Below are 20,683 nucleotides of genomic sequence, written 5' to 3' on the forward strand. Positions count from 1 at the left end.
CAAATACTTAATTTACTTACTGACATTAAAATTTGCATTGTGTTGTTTTATGGATATTCGCTCTCTCTCCATTAATATGAAACAACAATAAAAATGAGAGACTGTTAAGGTCTCTGTAAAAGTGTGCAAACTTACAAAATCAGCAGGGGATCAAATAATTATTTCCCCCACTGAAGACAGGATGAAAGTGAGACAGTCAATACAGCAGAGTATCACTGCTACTGGGCATGAGCACACAGTGTCTGCACAGATCTTGCTGACTGTGGGACTCAAGGTCAAGCAATAGGCTTTTATATCTACACAAAATGCACTTTTCAGATTCTAAAGACGAGCTGCTGTCCCAGCTGAAGAAGTACGAGATGTACGTTGTCTCATTCCATGAGTGCGACGTATATTTGAGTCTTTGAATGCCGACTATCTCCTGGAAGGCGTGTTTCCTCTAATGCTAGGCATGCGCTGTCAAAAGAGTCACATCAATTTCATAAAATATTCTCAGACCTGACTTGTCTTTGCTGTTGCACTGCTGAGTCCAAGTATCTGGAGCACAATTTGCAGGTTTTTCACAAGTGTGCTGAAGAGGGGAACAAACCACAAAGTGCAGAGCTGGCACAGTTCCCTGCCTGCCAGGTATCATACAAAATATGACAGAACGAAAGCATTTTTTTGACCTTGGAGTGAGATTCTTTGATTAACAATGACACTGAGTGTCAGGCTGTTACACTGGATTTCAAATGGAGCGTCACATGACAAGTTGCTGAATTCAACTGCAAAAGTGCTGCTGTACAGAGTGACAAATGCAGATGTATTACTTGTAAATAATCTCTATGCGGTCCAAATCATAAACATCAATCCGTTTCGGTATAGTCATTTGTCTTAAGCAGAAGCAGGAGCGCACAGTGGATGGATGCTGACTGTCACAGGCCTTGCATGGTTTTTCACAAACTGTATTCTATGGCCACTGGGGATAACTATGGTGAGAGGACTCAACGCGCCAATAACTATTATCATGTCCAGCAGCGATATTAAGTAATCGCCCATTCCTCCTGTTGTTTATTGCCTACCTATGGCATGCCATGGGATATGCAGTACAGTCCAATTAGATTTGAAGGACATAAAGAAGCCAGAGAATTCTTATTTCACGGTTGCCTGAAGAACGAGCACTAGACTCCCAACAAGAAAACAACGGTCAAGCTTTTCCAGCAGCCCATTCTGTGCAGAAATGAGTAACATGAGGGTTATCAGCAGCATTGCTCTGCTGTGGATGCCACCAGCTTTGAGCAATCAGATGAGAGGTTTTAAGCTTGTTAACAAGCTTATGAAGTAGTGTTTTCGACTTAAGTACAACATTAGCACCGGTAAATACTTCCTTGCAGGTACTTAGCTGCTGAAGCCCTCTAAGTCTTACTGACTTAAATGCACACTATAGCCAGATATTGATGGACATTTAGAGAATTTCTTTTGACACTGTTAACATGTTTTATTTGGGGTGTTTTGGTCAATATTGAGATGGAAATCTTTTACTTTAGAGTTAGACATCCATCATGAAGTCCTAAATTTCAGTTATTGTAGGGAGGGGGAAAAGAAGCGCATGATTGCAGGATTAATTCACCCAGTGGAAAAGTTGACTGTGACTTTTAAAGTGTATTTGGGAAAGAAACGTCGATTGATTGATAGATATTCTATGTCAGTTTTGGCACAGCTGGAACAACTGCAAAAACAAACTAATTTGAATTATGTACTGTTCCCATTCACATGCTATATCATTTTGGCATTTATGAGATGTAGTGCACAGTGTTGTAGGACTGTCAGCATAAGTATTCTGAAAAAAATGTTCTGAGAAAACTGTGTGTCGAAAGCTAAATACAGCTCAACTTCAAGTAATATGTTTTGAGCTTTAAACTATTAAGTCCACTCTTCTTTACGACATTGCTTCAGTTCATTGAGGTTTGAGGCTCTCACGGTCCCACCACAGCATTTCAATCAGGTTGAGGTCTGGACTTTGACTGGGCCATTGCAGCAGCTTGATTATTTTCTTTTTCAGCTGTTCTGCTGTAGATTTCCTGCTGTGCTTGGGATCACTGTTTACACTACAATCATTAGAATACTTTGATATACACTGAAACTCATGGTCCACTCTATCACTGTAAGGTGTCCAGGTTCTGTGACTGCAAAAACGCCCGAGATCTTATAAAGTTCTAAAAAGATATAGTAAATCTGATCTCATTTGCAGTTGAAGATGTCAACAGTTTTTTTTAAATGTCTCTTCCTTTGCTTTTTGAAGGTAGAGGAAGACGCAGCACTAATGAAACATTAGCTTATTTCAACAACTGAATTAAAATAATTTTTAATAATAAAAGTAATACATTTTATTAAAAGCGCCTTTCAAGACACTCAAGGACACTTAACAATAGAGTAAAAACACATAATAGAACAAGGACAGAACAAAGAACAATAAAAACAAGATCAAATAAACAACCAATAAGTTCACAGTGAATATGCAAACGTGAACAGATTTTTAGTTGAGATTTAAACTGGGGGAGAGGACCAATGTTTCTAATATCCAGGGGTAGGGAATTACACAGCCTGGGAGCAGAGAAACTGAAAGCTCTGCTTCCCATAGTGCTGAGGCAGAAAGAAGTGCAGCAAGTTGAATAGAAAAAGAAGATCAAGTGAGTGGGCAGAAGAGGTAGTTCTAAACAGGTCAGAAAGGTAAGGAGGAGCAAGGTTATAAAGGGGCTTGAAAGTGAACAGAAGAAGCTTGAATACTATTCGGAATTTCACAGGGAGCCAGTGAAGTTCCTGAAGGATAGGGGTGATGTGCTAGTAGGAGGGGTTCTGCTAATAATGCAGGCAGCGGAGTTTTGAACCAGTTGAAGCTTATGGAGGCACTTTTTGTGGAGACCATGTAAGAGAGAATTACATTAGTCAATGCAGGAAGTAATGTGGCTGTCAGTAGTGAGCTGTCAAGGATGACACCAAGGCTCTTAACCAGAGGTAAAGGGAAAACCGTGGAGTTCTCAATAGTGAGAGTGAAATGATTTGCCATCAGCAAGCTGGATTTGATGCCGATGAGAATTTTAGTTTTGTACTCATTGAGCTTGAGAAAATTAGAACTGAACCAGAATTTTAATTTGCATAAGCATCGTGTAAGAGAAGGTCAAGATCAAGGTCAAGTGGCTTAATTGTCATCCCAACCATGTGCAGTGGTACAGTACGCAGTGAAACGACGTTCCTCCAAGAACATGGTGCTACATATGACATATAACAGACAATTGACACAGGAATACATAAAGTGCAATGTGCAAAATTGCAAAAAAATTGCAAAAATTGCAAACAAAACAAAGAGTGCAGCACCAGACAGAACAGAACAGACACGAGACGATGCAGACACAGCAGTGCAATAGAAATTTGCAAAAGACTGAGTGCTGTGCAAAAAGTAACTTGGTGTATGAAGGTGTTCCTGTATGTATGTATGAGATTGTTCAGATAAGTGCTTGCTAGTGACGTGTATGATGTTTACGAATGTATGCGTGTGTTTGTCAGTCCAGTGGGAGAAGAAGCTGGGAGGCAGGAGTCCGGCCTGCAGGAGAGATATAATTGAGTGTCATCAGCAAAACAATGAAAGTGAAGATCAAATTTAAGGAAAATGGTACCAAGAAGAAGAAAATTTATTATGAAGGGAAGAGGGCCTAAGACTAAACCTTGGGCTACACCAGAAGTTACAAGGAATAAACAAGAGTGGAAGGAGATATGATTGGAATCAGGCTAGGTGTGATGCCAAGAGAGGAAAGTCTGTTTAGCAGGATGGAGTGAGAGATAGATCCAAAAGGACGAGAATGTTGAGAAGACCAAAGTCAAGTTAGTGACTTTAAGTAAAGCGTTTCTGTACTGTGACATGAGCGGCTTTTGGTCATATTTGGTATCAAATAAAACAAACTACAAGTGCTTATATTTTGCAAAACAAACACACAGCTTCAGCTGTTACATTCAAACTGTTCAGCTGTTTTTACATAAACCCGTACAGAGCGGTTCAGTGTGGGGAGATTTCCAGAGCTTGACAATTGCTAAGCTGCTTGGATAACTATTGTTCCGAGAGGAGCTATAGTCAGTCAGCAATTGCAAGATTAAGCTATTTAAAAATAGGCTTATACAACACATCAATATTTATATATTTGGCTATTTTCATTCTGATTGTCTTACTTGGATTGGACACCAATGAAAGTACCTGAAAGCCATTTGATTCGCTGCCTCTCTTCTTTTATCACCTTAGAGCAGAACTGCTCTAAAAATAAACTTCTTAAAAAAACAGACATTGGTGTTAGAGAGCCTGTGTACTGCTATTGTGTCTACTCCTTTTCTCTGACCATCACTGGAAGCATCATTGTCTAAGCTCAGCTGTCCCACAACTTACAGGCACACTGAGGCGCTTGTCATCAGCCATGCATGTCACTTCCTGTCTTTCCTCACTGCGTAGGAGCTGATGGGCTGGCAGCCTCGCGGGTCCAGCTGTAGCACCAGATATGCTTCTTATCTATATGCCCAATTATAGGGAAAAATCTAACGCTGTTTATAGGCCAAGCCAGCTCAAACAAAGACTTGATGAGGATGGAGAAACAGCCCTCTCACTCCCCTCCACGCTGGCAGGCGCTTGGCACTCAAACTCAATTTTAATGATACGTATCATGGTGCGCGTATACGTTTTGCAGCGTGTAATGGTGGTGGCTGCAGGGACATCACATCTCTGCGTGATGAATCCTGATGAAATGAATTATATTATAATAATGACATGTAGATGAGGCGCTGGTTGACAACACAGTTTCAGAAACAGATAACAATCAATTCTGCTCAGCCTTGAGGAATCACGATAACGAATTCAGCGGCTCACCTGACAATCAGCAGGCAGCCGCAGATAATAATGTCAATTTCAGATGGAGCGAGCATCCCTCTTATTTATACTGCTGGCTTAGAGTCATGCAGTGATTACATTACCAACATTTAATGATGATATCCAGTGACTGAAGGGCATAGGCCAGTTTGCCAGGCTGGATAACTGATCATGTAAATTTTCTTCATGATTTCTTGATGCAGAACAACTCCTACATCCTACGGAAAGGAGCTCCTCGTGACTGGGTCCCGTCTCAGTGTTGTAACATTCTGACACACTTCAAAGACTTTTTGCTATTTTTCCATCGACAACCTTGTTCTTGCTTCATTTCATTGCACACTTTTAACCCGACCAACACGGCAGTAAACATGAAATTTTCAATGATTTATTTTATGCTTTATATCTGGAGTACATGAGCTATTGTCAGTGCTTTTGCATGTTTAGAGATAACTTAGTGGTCTAATTGGTATCAATTTCCAAATCGGAGTTCTCATCCTCTTAAGATGCCTGGCTCCCAGATTTAAACCAGTGCTTCTCCCAGCTCTCAATGTTTCATAGATTTGTTTTGGCCTTTGAAGACTTTAAATCTCTTTAGAATGAGTTATTTTCCTCCTCTTCAAGAGTCCACAGAAATCCTCCACCTCCCCTCAGCATCAATATTTAGAACTCTGCTGCATCACTTTGGACACACTTAAAACCACTCATCATTTATTAAAAATGGGGTCATCTTTGAATTTGAGACTCTTTCTTGTAAAGGCCACATCGGAATCATTCTGAAGGTTGTTAGATAATTTATAACTGTTGTGGCTCTTACTGTATCATGTCAGATGGTTTTGGACAAACCATTGAGGGTTGAGAGGAAAGAGCTCAGAGACGGATACAAGCTGGGACACAATGAGACTGAAACCGGTGCATGTCGTCGCAGATGAGCCACATTGCGCTGATCCTTTGGATGGGAGTGAGGCCTGAGAGGGAGAAGCAGATGCTGGGCTGTAATTGCCTCAAAGTAAAGTTGTGAAAGTGCAACGGCGCTGCTTGAAGGGCTACTACCACTTTAGAAACAGTGAATGGGAGAGAAGCTCATGGAAAATGTGAAATAAATTTTTTTTATGCTGGAATATTAGTTTTCATTCCCTAGAGTTTCACATTGTGTTGTGAGCTTTTAGTCACTGTCCTTTTTTCCTTTTTTTGACCAGAATACAAGAGCCTACTAGCTGGATGCTTTTATACAAAGTACCCCGCAGGATCATGTGTACATACATTTTTAACTTGTGTAGCTGCTGTGGCAGGAGAGCTTTTAGTCCTCACAATGTTGGTACCATGCTCTACCCACAGACAAACAGTCTAGGTATTTCTTTCAGATAAGCTTTCTATCTGAAAGCAGTCCATTTTTGGAAAGAAAATTTGCTGTGCAACAGAAGTATGTGGCTTTTGCCCTTGATAAATGTATGCATATTCAAGTGATTACTTCCAAACCAATTTTACACAAATAGACTCCAAACTCTAGAAAACCTGATGAATGAATCAATGCCAGTGAAAGCTATTTTATTATATGAAGTCATCTCTGGAGCAACATCAAAACAGCAGCTAAATTTAAAAAGAAAATCTTCAATAAAGATATTAAAGCTTGTTGCGGTACAGTTTACATGTCAGCAATCCAACCTTTTGCTAAAACGCTAAAAAACAGACAGCGGCGGATCAGACTTTAAGGTCTCATCCCATAAAGGAACCTTCAATCAGACCGAGGCAGCTGTAGACAGGAGGGAAGCAAAAAATAACGCAGTGACCAGAAAACAAAGCTGGCAGGAGTTGTCCTGCTTCCAAGACACACGCAGAGACAGAGAGGCCCTCCAGACTTGAGACTCTGGCTCTGGAGGCTATCTGTGTTATTGTGTGACACAGGCAGCTATGACAGATGGCTTGTCCGTGACGTGAACCCCACCCATACTTGTCAAAATGCCACCACATTGGCTGGTGTCGGGCATGCTAAATCCCTCTTGTGGGAGAAGCCAGTTTCCAACCATTCAGCTCCAATTACAAATCTTCAGTCGCACCCGAGGATTTGAGGCCATCCAAATATGGTGATTACTCCTCAGTTCCTGGAGGGGGTGAAGCTGAGAGCTGAGCTCTTCATCGGTATGCGCTGTTTGCTTACTGTCTGTGTGTCCATCTGTTGATACGGAGAACAGACGCAGCTCGATTATTCTGTGGAGGCCACAGTGGAAGCTTGGCTCGCATAACAATTATCTGACATTATCCCACAGTTTCATGGAATTTTAAATAGTCAAACAATAGTGAAGGCTGGCACGGACGCATGACAACATGTCCTTATAACAGTCTCTTTGTAGTTTAGACACTGCACAAAAATTATTTTTGGAGGGTGGGCGCTGTTAATGGGAGTTTTGCAATGCGGGCATTTTAATTTTCCCATGGCAAAGACTTATATTGTATTTCTCCCCAGAAAAACACTGAATATAAAAATCGCTATTTTACAAACATGGAGATTGCTTGCACCATAAAAATTGCAGTGTTTGTAAGCCTATAAATGAGGACAACAATTATGTCCTCATATTAAGATTTTATTTTCCTGTGATGTCATCAAAGCATTACTATGTGCAATTAAATGTACAGTGCAGAGTTCTCCAACCTGATGACAGATTTTCAGCAGAGCCAAAATGCTTCTAGTAATGGCTAAAGTGAAAATAAAGCTGGCTCAGGGCAGCTGCTTGTGACCCAGGAGGGTTTGGATTTTCAAAAGTCAGAAACTCAGTCCCCACCTCAGTATTTTACAGTACTGTGGAGGTCTGCACTTTTTCCCCCCCTCAGCCGAGATGTCACTTTTGACACCGCACAGCATTTTTCTCCATCCCTTTCTGAAAATGTCAGTGTCACAGCACCAAAGCGACGGCTCGTTAAACACAGTCATGAGTCATTTTAATAAGAGCAGAAGGGCGGTTTGAGTCCGGCGCTGAATTTAGCTGTGTTAGACCGAAGGAGCATACTGTAACACGATTGAGGCTGAGCGAGAATGGGCTCCCATTCACTGCTAAGCACGCAGCCAGGCAATCTGGCCACTCTTTGGGCTCTTTGTGAGATAAAAGGACCTGCATGGAACAAGCGCTGTTTGAATAACCACTCCACGGTCGTGGTACTGCTGCACACATGCTCCCAGAATGCTTCTATAATTAGCTGAATAGAGCCATTAGGTGTTCAGTGCAACATCTGGTGTGGCCTTGTTGAATCAAAGGTTTCTGAAAGAATCAGCCATTTTAAATCTACAAGAACAAACTAAGACTTCAAGACAGAGAAGTTGTGTATGATCAAATATTGTTTATACAAATTGATTTTGTTTTACATCTATGCTACCACCAGCTGTTCAGCTGATTCACACATATATAAAATCATGCATACAGTCATTTCACACATGCTAGCAAAGCCGCGAGCTACCACGTGTGTTCTCTAAGCAAATTAAAAATAGTACAATGAGAACAAATGCTTATGTGATGTGTTTGCAGCAGTCCACACACATTCCACATCGGAGATTAACCTCAGCTTTATACCGGATGCAATGTCAGGCTGAAGATGGAAACTGAGTGCAACAGCTTGACAACAACTCCACGGTGATCATGCCAGATTTGAATTTGTTCCAGATTGTTTTTTGCCGATATTTCAGTAGGATTGCAAGTTTTTTTTTCTTCCTGTGAAGGTTTTGCTTCGGTTATTTCTCGTATCATTTCAGATAACTGGTATCAACCTCAGACAGAGTTATTAATTAGTCTGCCATCTTTGTGATCTTAATTAAAAGGAAACCTTCTTTGAGTTCTCATGCAATATGGGGAGGAAAAGGAATGCTTCTGAAGTCTGAAAACTGCAGACTAGTGCAATGGTTTGCAAGAAGCGTGAAAACCATTGATAGTTTATAATAACTGAAAAGAAATCCCAGAACTCTAAGATGTGAGGGGTTTAAAGACACACGAATTTGGTCAAATTAACACTATTGAAAGTCCTGCTGTTTTAAAAAGCAAAGAAACAAGTATCTGAAAGTGATTTGCCGACTGCGTTTCTCACTGGAGTCTCAAGGAGATCCCGATGAAGGATCCTCCAAAGTCTGATCCATCTCTGTTGTCATGATTTTTTTAAAGTTGTTTATGATGTGGTGCTGATGTTTTTAAAGCGCATCCTGCATATTTATCTGGAGCATATTGTGTTTTGGATGTTGTTAAAAAGGCATCCACACAATAATTAGATCCAGGGAGAGTTATTCACAAAATTCTAAACTCTATCTGTTGTCTCTGTAGTAGTAATTTTAGGTTTTTATTTATTTATTTTGTTGTCTGTCAAACACTGAATCGAGAGCCTTTTAACAATAAAAGGAGGAACATTTTAATCTGAATGTACAAACAAAAAGACAACGCACATCTAGCTTTGTAATACGGAGCTTTGATTTGATGACATCAAAGTGATATGCATTAATAAAATGGTAACTTGTACAAAATGCATCTGCAACCCAGGTAAAACTATAATCATTATCCTTCTCAGTGTGGGTTTCAGAGAGTTTTTCCTTTCACACTTGATTAACCACTGACAGTTTCATGCCCGCTGTTCCATATGTGACCTAAAGTTGTGTATAAATTCTGTCTGGTGTCTGTTGTAGAGTTGGCCGTTCTGCCACGGTGTCTCTCAGCTTCAGCTCTTCTTTGCTCTTCCCTGTGACGGTGTGTCGGTGTGGGTGTTTTGCAGCTTCTTCATTGACAGACACTGTAATGGTACCCTATGGATTCCTGGGTCTCAGAGCTGCTGTGCACCAGTTTCTTCACACTGCTAGGCAATGTCAATCACCTGCCCCCTCTTCTCACCTCTCTATGTCTGCTCTGTGTTGGAATTCATGGCTACATCTGTATAATTGTCTGTCGCATGTGTTATTTTCTTGGCAGGTTTAGCAAAGCCCATGGGGCTGGTAGAAGGGCCCGGAGGCCTCGGCCAGGGGGGAGCTGCTGCCACTCTGGGAGAAGATAGCCGCGATGTCGAGAGGAAGTACGAGGAGTATGGCTACAATGCTCAGCTCAGTGATCGTATCTCCCTGGACAGGAGCATCCCAGACTACAGGCCTAAGAAGTATGTCTGCCTGTGTTTCTGCTCATTTTATGTCATGTACATTCTTCTTCCAGCTACAGCTCTACACCTGTTTCTTTCCCCCTGTGGCTGGCTCTGTAGCCTTCAAAAAAAGACTTGTTTTAGGTTTGGTTGGCTTTCATTTCATTTCATTTATTTATTCATTTTCAGGCACAACAAATACCTATATTGAACATAAAATACACGAAATGTAAGGCAGAACTTACATTATCATTGAGTGCACTGTGCATTTATCCTCATCCACTTCTTTTATTTATTTATTTATGTTTTGCTTATCCTCTGTGACATTTACTGTGCAAAGTTGAAACAGACCACCATGCAACTAGTGTTAGAATTGATAAACTGTACAAATATAGCCTGAGCCTGAGGATTAGTGGATTTTGCAAGAGCTTCTTGCAGGTTCAGGTGAGGTCAAAAGTGCAGGGAACAGTCATGTCTTTGTAATACTTTCTTCAAGTCAGAAAGTCACATGTGGATGTGTTCTTACTTTTACATATTTTCTTTTTCATGCATGCAGCAGTAAAACGACTAGCGGCCATATGAGTTGACTCAGCTTCTGGGTGCAGGCCTCCACTGTTTTAGATGTTTTTGAATAGACAGCTTTGTGTCAGCAGTATTTCTGTGTAGCATGTCTTTAAGCTAAGGGTTTAAAAGCTCACAGTGTACACTACAGCCTCCAGGCTCACTCTGTCCTGAACATCAAAAATTTAAACACCTCAGAAAGAAGCAGTCTTAGGCTAAGTTGTAGCATTTCCACATATTAAATACTGACCCCCTGGATCTTCACCTTAGCTGATGTTTTTCCTGTTTTGTGTCTTTTTTTCCTGCCATAAAATGGTATTGGTCTGTGCTGTTCAGGGACCCAGGTGCAGCAACCTTTAGCATGTTTGCTTTTGAGAGCAATTTAACTGTAAATGTATATTAGCCATATAATAGCTCTGTAGATTACACAGATTTTATATATAGTCATGCAATAGACTGGCAAACTGTCCAGGGTGTACCACACCTCTCGAGCACCTCTGAAGCAGGAGAAAATGGATGGATGCATAGAGTCTGTGGAAGCTAGCAATGAGGTAACAGATCATTATATATGAACTAGCCGAACTTAACTAAGCCTCTATAGCATGCTGTTATATAGTTTTAGCTCATATTTTTTTAGATCGATAGATGTAGCAGTGCTGTACATTTTTATTTTTTTTTGGTTTTCTGACGTTATATAATCTTTGATGTCAATTAGCTAGCTGACGTAACATCTAACGAACTCAAGCTACCAAATCGTCTTTTTAGTGTATGCCTGGACATTATGCTTTGTTGTTACACCTGGAAAAAATGGCACAGTGATCATTTCACTGGAGTCAAAAGAATTTGGACCATTTTTAACCTTCAGTAGTTTCTCAGTGATTGCTTAATATTAGGAATTGAAGGAGGTTTTGGAAAGAAACTAGCTAATCACGTCAAGATAAAAAGCCAATTCCACTGCCAGCATGCACGTATAAGCTTAAGGTGAGACGCAGCATGTTCCATCAAAGTGTACTATTATGTATTTTCAGGACTTCTTCCACAAGACACTGGACCCTCTGTACTTAGTACCTGCTGTAGGCGAGTTGAGGAGGTGTCATGTAGGCCAGAAACTGTCTCATGCCAGTTTTCATATTAAATAGAAAACTGCGAATGTCACTCTTGTAAATTTAATGGCAACCAGCGGGAGAAATACTGTGGTTTATATCATTAATTTTGCACTGACTGCACTGAATGTCCTATTAGCACATGGCATGTAGTAAACTTGCCCCGAATTTAAATGAGGAGCCTCATAATCCAGCTACTTTTGTTTCCTAGTAATATATAATATAATTTTGCAAAAAAGTACATTTCTACTGTATTTATGGGAAGTGACATGAAAGCACATTGCTAGACATCCCTAATATGACAGGAAGTGCAATAAGATGAAAGCAACATTTGAGCTGTTTTAATGTTAAAATGTAGATTTTATTTTCTTTGCAAAAGAAACCCAGCTGACACCCAACGAAGAGCCTTAATTTTCCTTTTTTGAAGTTATATTTTATATTTAGAAAGTGAATTATAGTTGTGAAACAATAGGAGGTGGAGGAGATGGCTTGGGTTTTGGGGGATAATCGGGGCTGTCAGTGGTGTTGATATCAGACAATGTCAAAGAACAATGGTGACAGGCGGAAACACAGAGAGGAAATTTGACAGCCCAGAGAGGATTTTAGTGTGGATAGCTAATGATTTCATCCATGCTGCTTTGTTTTAAGTTCTTTTTCACACCCAGAAAAATTAGACAAGAGAGGAGTGGGAAGGAGGAGATTGGGTTAAAAAGAGCTTTTTAATTAATAACGTTAGCTAGGACAGCCTCTGGAATAGAGAGGTTTTACGAAAGGTTTTGTTTTTTTTTAATTAAAAGGGTTGGCTGGTTGTTGGAGGCTGCAAGATATAAAAAAAAGTGTGTGTGTGTGTGGATGGTTTGGTTTCCAGTTTCAAATGATGCTGCCTTTATTAGTGTTAGTATTCAATTCAATTCAATTCAATTTTATTTATATAGTGCAAAATCACAACAAAAGTCGCCTCAAGGCGCTTCATAGATACAGAGAAAAACCCAACAATCATATGACCCCCTATTCAGATGCTTATTGGTGTTTGGATTTTGTGCTACTTCCATCATGGACCAGATTCTGACAGCTTGTCTTCCTCCGCTTTCCTCTTTCTCTACCTGTGTTTATGTGTCCTTATATAAATGCATGTATTTTCACAATTCTTCACCCTCATATACCCATATACACAAAGACATTCTCAGACTCCAAAAATAAATACACAATGTCAAACTAGATACCGCTTTTGTCATTTTTATTTTATTTTAGAAACTGCATGAAAATCAATGCAGTGGAAAGTGAATGCAGTTTTTTTTTTCCTTTTCTGTTTATGTCACTGAAGTCGCACTTTGGAGAACAATAGAAACATCAAAGCGGTGCTCTGAGCATGTGAAAGAATTGTTTGGAGGGATAAAATATTGCGTGTGCAATCAACACAACACTGCAACAGCCAGCATTGTTGTGGCACTAGTGATTGTGGATTTCTTTGCTGCCTTCACACGTTGTCTTTCTAGTGTTTTTGTCCAGAAGTTTTCAGCTTTTTTAAGGCTCGTACAAAGCCTTTGAGGAGATTTCTGCCTCGGACTTCACAGCTGCACTGCTTTAGCGCAGGGACCTTGTTCTAGTCCCCCTTTTAAAGTGATGTGACACCAAAGCTAATCTAGAGCTGGTTGTATGACTAAGACTTCAGTTGCTGTAATGTACACTAAATCTAATGAACTTATATGAGCAGTGACCTGGAGAACATTGTATACATCAACCCACAAATCAGAAAGTAGTAGGTACTTATTGTTTCTCTGCAGCGTGTGATTACAGTTTATTAAATGAAATTAAAATTATTAACATCTCGCAACTATCACGTGTTAATATTATGATAAAAGACTTTTTGCCTCATGTTTCTGCCTGGTAATTGTTACTCGTTGTTGAAGGTTGAGTTGCAGTTTAATGATGCAATAATTATGATAATGAATAATGCTGAATCTTTTTTTTTACTGCATTTGCAGCTCCTGAGCTTGTTTTAGGATCAGAGGACAGAACCTATGAAGCAGTAAAGTTTGGCGTGCTATGGGGTCTTTTTGTGACAGAAATTACATTTTCAGCAAAACTGTCTAAACACTGACACGCATATCACTTCTTTTGACTGTATTAGTAACATGACATAGGGTTAGCCATACAGTGTGTCAGTCACCTGTCACAACCAATAGAAGCATGCCTTGAATCATACCAGTGGTAGACTATATAGATCAAATGTTAGGAAATACTGTATGGGAATAATATTCATGTATCTGTTTCATTTCTGTTTGGTTGCAGATTCAAAAACAATATACATTAGGTTGATTAAAAAACAGTAAAAAAAAATACAAGATTTTCACTTTTATAGATGCAATAAATAAGTTTCAAGGGTCTCCTGTCTTAAAGTACAACACATTGTAACCTCATCTTTGTATGCTCCCTACATGGACTCTTGTGTAACCACTTCACCTTCTTTTCGCTGACCATACTTATAATCAGTGTTGGTCAAGTTACTTGAAAAAAGTAATCAGTAACTAATTACCGATTACTTCCCCCAAAAAGTAATCCCGTTACTTTACTGATTATCTATTTTCAAAAGTAATTAATTACTTAGTTACTTAGTTACTTAGTTACTTTTTAAAAACACGATTTACAACCTGAGTAGGTGATAAAGCAATAGATCTTTCAGCCCAGTTCTACTTTTTCTGCATAATCCATCATACAAAATGTAATCAAATGGAAAAGTCTCTTTTTAAAACTTGTTTTATTAGTTTTAATCTTTTAACTTTATGCATCAAGCAAACATTTAATTATATGCAACATTCTCTGACTGGAAGAAATTTGTTTAATATTTAAACTTATTTTCTGCACATTCCAGCACATAATTTTTTTTGTGTGTTTACACTCACTCTTTCAAATGGATGCAAGTAAAACAGCAGAAAATAAATCACATCAAAGACTCAGCGGTCCTGTTGCTCTATTTTCACCTGTACTAAGACAAAATGGCGCCGGTGAGGTCGGCTGCCGTGCTGGATGCTCTGCCCTAACTTCTCCACTTTTTGCAGTTTTTCGTCACTTTTTGCTATATCTGCGATAATCTTGCATGGGCATCATGCAAAACACACAAATCCGCTACAGTAGAGACACTTTGGTTTCTATTGGTTTGCAGTACACGAACATTTCACCATGTTTAACTCCGGACCCAACCTGGCCAAAGGAGATCCTGAGAGAGAACAAAGGACGCGACCCTAAGCGTCGGCCTCGAGGTAAAAGAGCCGGCATCAGGAACAGGCTACGGGCTCGCGCACACCGCGCACCCATGCCCAGTATCCTGCTAGCCAATGTTCAATCCATCGAGAACAAGCTTGATGACCTCAGAGCCAGAATCAAGTTCCAGAGAGACATTCGGGACTGCAACCTCCTCTGCTTCACCGAGACTTGGCTGAACCCAGCGATACCAGACCACGCCGTGCAGCCGACGGGGTTCTTTTCGGTTTACCGCATGGACAGGACAATGGAGTCGGGGAAGAAAAGAGGTGGTGGAGTGTGTTTGATGGTGAACAACAGATGGTGCAACAGCACAAACATCTCCCCACTCACACGCTCTTGCTCGCCCAATCTGGAGATTTTGATCGTTAAGTGTCGCCCTTTCTATCTCCCTCGGGAATTCACTGCGGTCATTGCCTGCACTGTTTACATTCCGCCTCACGCGGACTCGGACACTGCCTTATGTGAGCTACATGAGGCTCTCACACATCAACAAACACTTCACCGAGATGCCGCACTCATTGTTATGGGAGATTTTAACAGAGTGAATCTCAAACGGACATTTCACAACCTTCACCAGCACATCAACTGCCCCACCCGGGGCACGAGGACATTAGACCACTGCTACACCCCGTTCAAGAACTGTTACAAGGCTCAACCCCTGCCGGCATTTGGAAAATCGGACCATTCCGCCATCTTCCTCATACCAGCTTACAAACAAAGGCTAAAGCAGCAACCACCAATCAGGAGGGAGGTTGCTCGCTGGACGGACCAATCGGTGGCCACGCTGCAGGACGCACTGGATGACGCAGACTGGGACATGTTTCGGCGCAGCTCTGATGACATCAACATGTTTACGGAAGCGGTTGTGGGATTTATCAGGAAACTAGCGGACGACACAGCCGAAAGAACTATCATCCGAACGTTTCCCAACCAGAAGCCGTGGGTGGATAAAAACATCCGCGACGCTCTGAGATCACGCACCGCTGCCTACAATGAAGGGCTTGTCTCCGGTAATATGGACCTATACAAGGCTGCGTCCTACAACGTGCGCAGCGCGGTCCGAAAGGCAAAGCGGAGCTACGGGGAAAAACTAGAGTCACAGCTACGACAGTGCGACTCTAGGAGCCTGTGGAAAGGACTGCGGACTATAATGGACTATAAACGACCAGCTTCTTCAATGATGAATGCCGATGCTTCACTGGCTGATGAGCTGAACACGTTTTATGCTCGCTTCGACGCCGCAGCAATTAAAACAACAAAAGGCTGCGCGCGCTCGGAGTGCACCAGTGAAGAAAATGCATTCGTCATCACAGAGCATGCCGTGAGGAACACCTTCAGGAGGGTGAACACCAGGAAGGCAGCAGGACCAGATGCAATCCCTGACCGGGTCCTTAGAGCCTGCGCTGATCAACTAGCACCGGTGTTCACGGAGATCTTCAACCTCTCCCTGGCCCAAGCTGTGGTTCCCACGTGCTTCAAACAGTCCATTATTGTTCCTGTTCCAAAGAAACAACAGCCCGCTTGCCACAATGACTACCGTCCAGTAGCACTGACTTCAATTGTGATGAAGTGTTTTGAAAGACTGATGAGAGATCACATCACTTCTTCACTTCCTCCCACCATCGACTCACTTCAGTTTGCTTACCGGACTAATCGTTCCACAGACGATGCCATATCTCACCTGCTCCACACATCCCTGAGTCACCTGGACACTGGCAGAGGGAATTATGTTAGGATGCTGTTCGTGGACTACAGTTCAGCATTCAACACAATAATTCCCTCTAAGCTTTTCACCAAGTTGACGGATCTAGGACTCAGCTCATCACTGTGTCAGTGGATCCTCAACTTCCTCACAGACAGACCCCAATCAGTGAGGGTAGGAAAACAAGTCTCCCCCTCCATCTCACTCAGCACTGGAGTGCCTCAGGGCTGTGTTTGAAGCCCCCTGCTGTACTCACTATACACTTATGACTGTGTAGCCACATCCGACACCACCTCCATTGTCAAGTTTGCTGACGACACTGCTGTTGTGGGCCTGATCTCCGACAACATCGAGACGGCCTACCTGGAGGAGATTAGGAACCTGGAGACCTGGTGCCAGGAGAATAACCTCCTCCTAAACATCAGCAAGACTAAGGAGCTGATCGTGGACTTCACTACAAAGCAGGCGAGGAATTACAAACCCCTCATCATCAGTGGCACGCCAGTGGAGAGAGTGGACAGTTTCCGATACCTGGGTGTCCACATCACTCAGGACCTGTCATAGTCCTGTCACATCAACATCCTGGTTAAGAAAGCCCATCAGCGTCTCTTCTTCCTCAGAAGACTTAGAGACTTCCATCTGCCACTGAAGGTGCTCAAGAACTTCTACTCCTGCACCATCGAGAGCGTCCTGACGTCAAACATCTGCACCTGGTTTGGGAACAGCACCAAGCAGGACAGACGAGATCTGCAAAGGGTGGTGCGCTCGGCAGAACGTATCATTCAATCAGAGCTCCCTGACCTGCTGTCCATCTACACCAAGCGGTGCAAGTCCAAAGCTAGGAAGATTATGATGGACCTCTCCCATCCCAACAATGGACTCTTCTCACTGTTGAGGTCTGGGAAGCGCTTCCGCTCCCTTAAGGCCAAAACAGAGAGAATGAGGAGGAGCTTCTTCCCCCAGGCTATTCGGGGCCTGAACCAGGTGTAGGACTGGACTCTCCCAAACACGTCACTATAAGACTGGACTCTCACACACGTCACCACACGCACCACCACACATTTCCTATAATCCTATAATTCCTATAATTTATAATCCTTATCTTTATAATCTCTTCTGCTATTTGCACATTCTTTACTGTAAATTCCTAAGTTAATTTGTAAATTTTTGTAGTAAATTGTAAATATTGTAAAACTTTTCTTCTGTCATTTAATGGTCGGGCATTGTACAGCTACAAGCATTTCACCCCCATGTCATACTGTGTATGGTTGTGTGTGTGTGACAAATAAAATTTGAATTTGAATTTGAATTTGTAAAGCAGGAGTGGGGCAGGCGGAGGTTTACCCTGGTGCAGGTGTGCCGCAGCGGTCAGTGGAAGAATCCGCGAGTTTCTCTGTGAGTTTCCCATTACGTCGTAGCTACTCGGTGCTTGTTTTCGCTGTAAAAAGAAGTTTTCTTCCCATGCACAACGGACACTAATGTTTTTGTCACTTTTTATGGAATCAAACTCAAAGTAAGGTCAGTACTTCCACGCTTTAAACGCTGCACGCTCATACTCTCTCCCACACTCGATATATGATCCATTGTTGATCTGCACACAGCTGTTGTCTCTATTGGCGCACTCGCTTACGTCACTGTCATGAGACATTCTCGCAAAAAAATCACGGTTTTAGTAACGCAGTAACGCAGCGTTCCTACGGGAAAGTAACGGTAATCTAATTACCGTTTTTGCAATAGTAATCCCTTACTTCACTTGTTACCTGAAAAAAGTAATCAGATTACAGTAACACGTTACTGCCCATCTCTGCTTATAATGGTTGCTTTTGTGAACTGTCTCAATGAATATAATTATGTGCTGTGATAACTTGATTGAATAAATGACCTGTTAGGTTGTTGTTTTTTTTAAAGGGAGACACTCTCGGCTATCCATGTAGCACCCACTGGCTCTGTTCCACTTGTGAAGACGTATTGCTTCAAACACCAGTTTTCTCAAACTTGATCATGAACAAAATTTATAAATGCATGAAGGTCTTCATCTTAGTTAACTTGTAGTCTGTGTATCTTATTGAGAGACAGTTATATTGATTGACATTATAATGATGATCTGCAGTTTACTGAAAGAGATAAACATAAAGACCGCTTCCTCGAGGCCTTTCTAGTTCCAACCTCTACTACACCCATCGTCTGATCTATTATCTCTGTGATTCTCAAATCCCCTTTCAAATTATCTATTGTTATGGAAAGTTATACATTTTTACACTGAGAAATTATTAAATTAAAATGTAAAATTAAATCCACATTGGACCACAGCTTGTACTGTAGTGTGTGCAGCTTTGCTGACACATTTTCTCCCCCAACATAATATTGCTGAAGGAACTGCTTGTGTCTTTTTCCCTCCCAGGTCCACTTGGTGGAATATTTTGTTTCACTTGTTCTTCTCGATTAAACTTGCTCACTAACAAAACACAATTCTTATACAGCAATTGAGAGGTGTTGATTAAGCCTAGGAAGTTGAACAGATTTGTTTGTCAGAGTGACAAAGTTTGTAAGTTTGTCTGTTTCAGAGAGTTTAGTGATTGCTGCATCAGGAAAGCTCACAGAAATGTATGGGAAGGTTCAGGTATAAAAACCTATTAAAGAAAGGACCACTGGCTTCCTGCTTTAGGTGGCTGCACCATCCTTGTACGGAGTTACATATTTCTGATTTCTAATTCAGATTCAGTAATTATATCCTGCCGGCAAAAGGTGACTGCCGCAGTACCGAAGTGAGGTTAAATGCAGGAACCAGGCACCTCCTGTCTAATGGGCTTTTAATTGAGCAGAAGCCATTGAGCAGAGAGGACTTTGATGACTACAGGGAAGCAAAGTCCATCACCATAACCAAAAGAATCGACACATTTCCAAGCCTTCTCTTTTTAAACCTGCCTGTCGACAGCAAAACCAATTCATAATAATACAGCAGCGTTTGTGTCTCTCACAAAAACCTGTAATCCCCGCTCGCCACCTGCTAGTCTGTATTTCTTCTCTCTGCCCTTCTTTCTGCAAGTGACATTCTTAACTGAAATACCAAAGGACTTAAGTAGGCTCTATTTTATGTGACTTTGTACCTGCCATTCGCTGTCCTTGGGAGGCTTAAGTATAACAGCTCATTGGGCTGTGGAGAACAAAGCGATAAAGGCAGACAAGCTAGAGAGATTACTGATGCCCAGAAAACAAACAAACATATATATATATATATATATATATATATATATATATATATATACCCTCCTGTTATACGTGAGGATTTTTATTCATTTACTCCGAATCTCACCTCTATCTTTACTGTCACTTTGCTGATTTGATTTCTGTTTTGTCAAAATAGCCGTTAAAACTAAAACCGTATCGAAGCGTAACGCGTGCCCTTCTTCCCTGAGGACCCCACATCTTCTGTTTGCCCTCCTGTGGGAGGGTGATAACCAGCAAGGGAGGCTGAAGAAACAGGCTTACCTCATCTCCTAAGCGTCTGATACTGCAGAATGGGATCATAAGGTCTCCGTGGTGCAGAAGCTCCTGCTGCAAATTGATGCTCTTTCCAGTGTTACAGTTTATCGCCCGGATGGCGGGTGGGGGTCGGCGTGAGTGGAGCGTTGGTGGGGGGCAGAAAAATGACAAAGCAAACTATTATCTTTCAGGGAGGAGTGTTCGCAGATTGGAAAGTTGCTTTGGTGTTGCCTGCAATGCGCGGGTTATGGGAGGTTAATGTGAAATTACACAGCAAATAAGAGCGGCCAGCGGGGAAAAAGTCAGATGGAGTGGCTGGGGCTGCAGGCTGCTGGAGAAGGAGAAAAGGGGGAGGTGTGATAGGAATACATCTTAATCTGGCACTCTGTTTCTGTCAAAGCTTGTTCCGGGTCAAATTATGAGAGCTGGCCAGTGAGCTCAGTCCCATTACTAACAGATGAGTCGATCGCTCATCCTGTTACGGCTTTACAAGGCTTCCCCGCTACTCTAGACAGGTACAAATTTAAGGTTGAGCGATGCCCTAAATTGGATCCAGTAACTAGGGCAATGGAACTACAATATCACTTTACG

The 20,683-nt window shown here is 41.6% G+C and overlaps 1 protein-coding gene across 1 annotated transcript in view; it reads left to right on the top strand.

The window, feature by feature from the left end:
• Window positions 1–20,683, top strand: part of galnt9 (polypeptide N-acetylgalactosaminyltransferase 9) — a 108,638-nt gene that overhangs the window by 3,949 nt on the left and 84,006 nt on the right. Inside the window, exon 2 of the mRNA XM_004558551.3 lies at window positions 9,820–10,000. Coding sequence (XP_004558608.1) covers window positions 9,820–10,000 — 181 coding nt within the window. The remainder of the gene's footprint in view (window positions 1–9,819; window positions 10,001–20,683) is intronic.

This window comes from Maylandia zebra, linkage group LG12 (genome assembly GCF_041146795.1).
Source record: "Maylandia zebra isolate NMK-2024a linkage group LG12, Mzebra_GT3a, whole genome shotgun sequence".
NCBI lineage: Eukaryota > Metazoa > Chordata > Actinopteri > Cichliformes > Cichlidae > Maylandia > Maylandia zebra.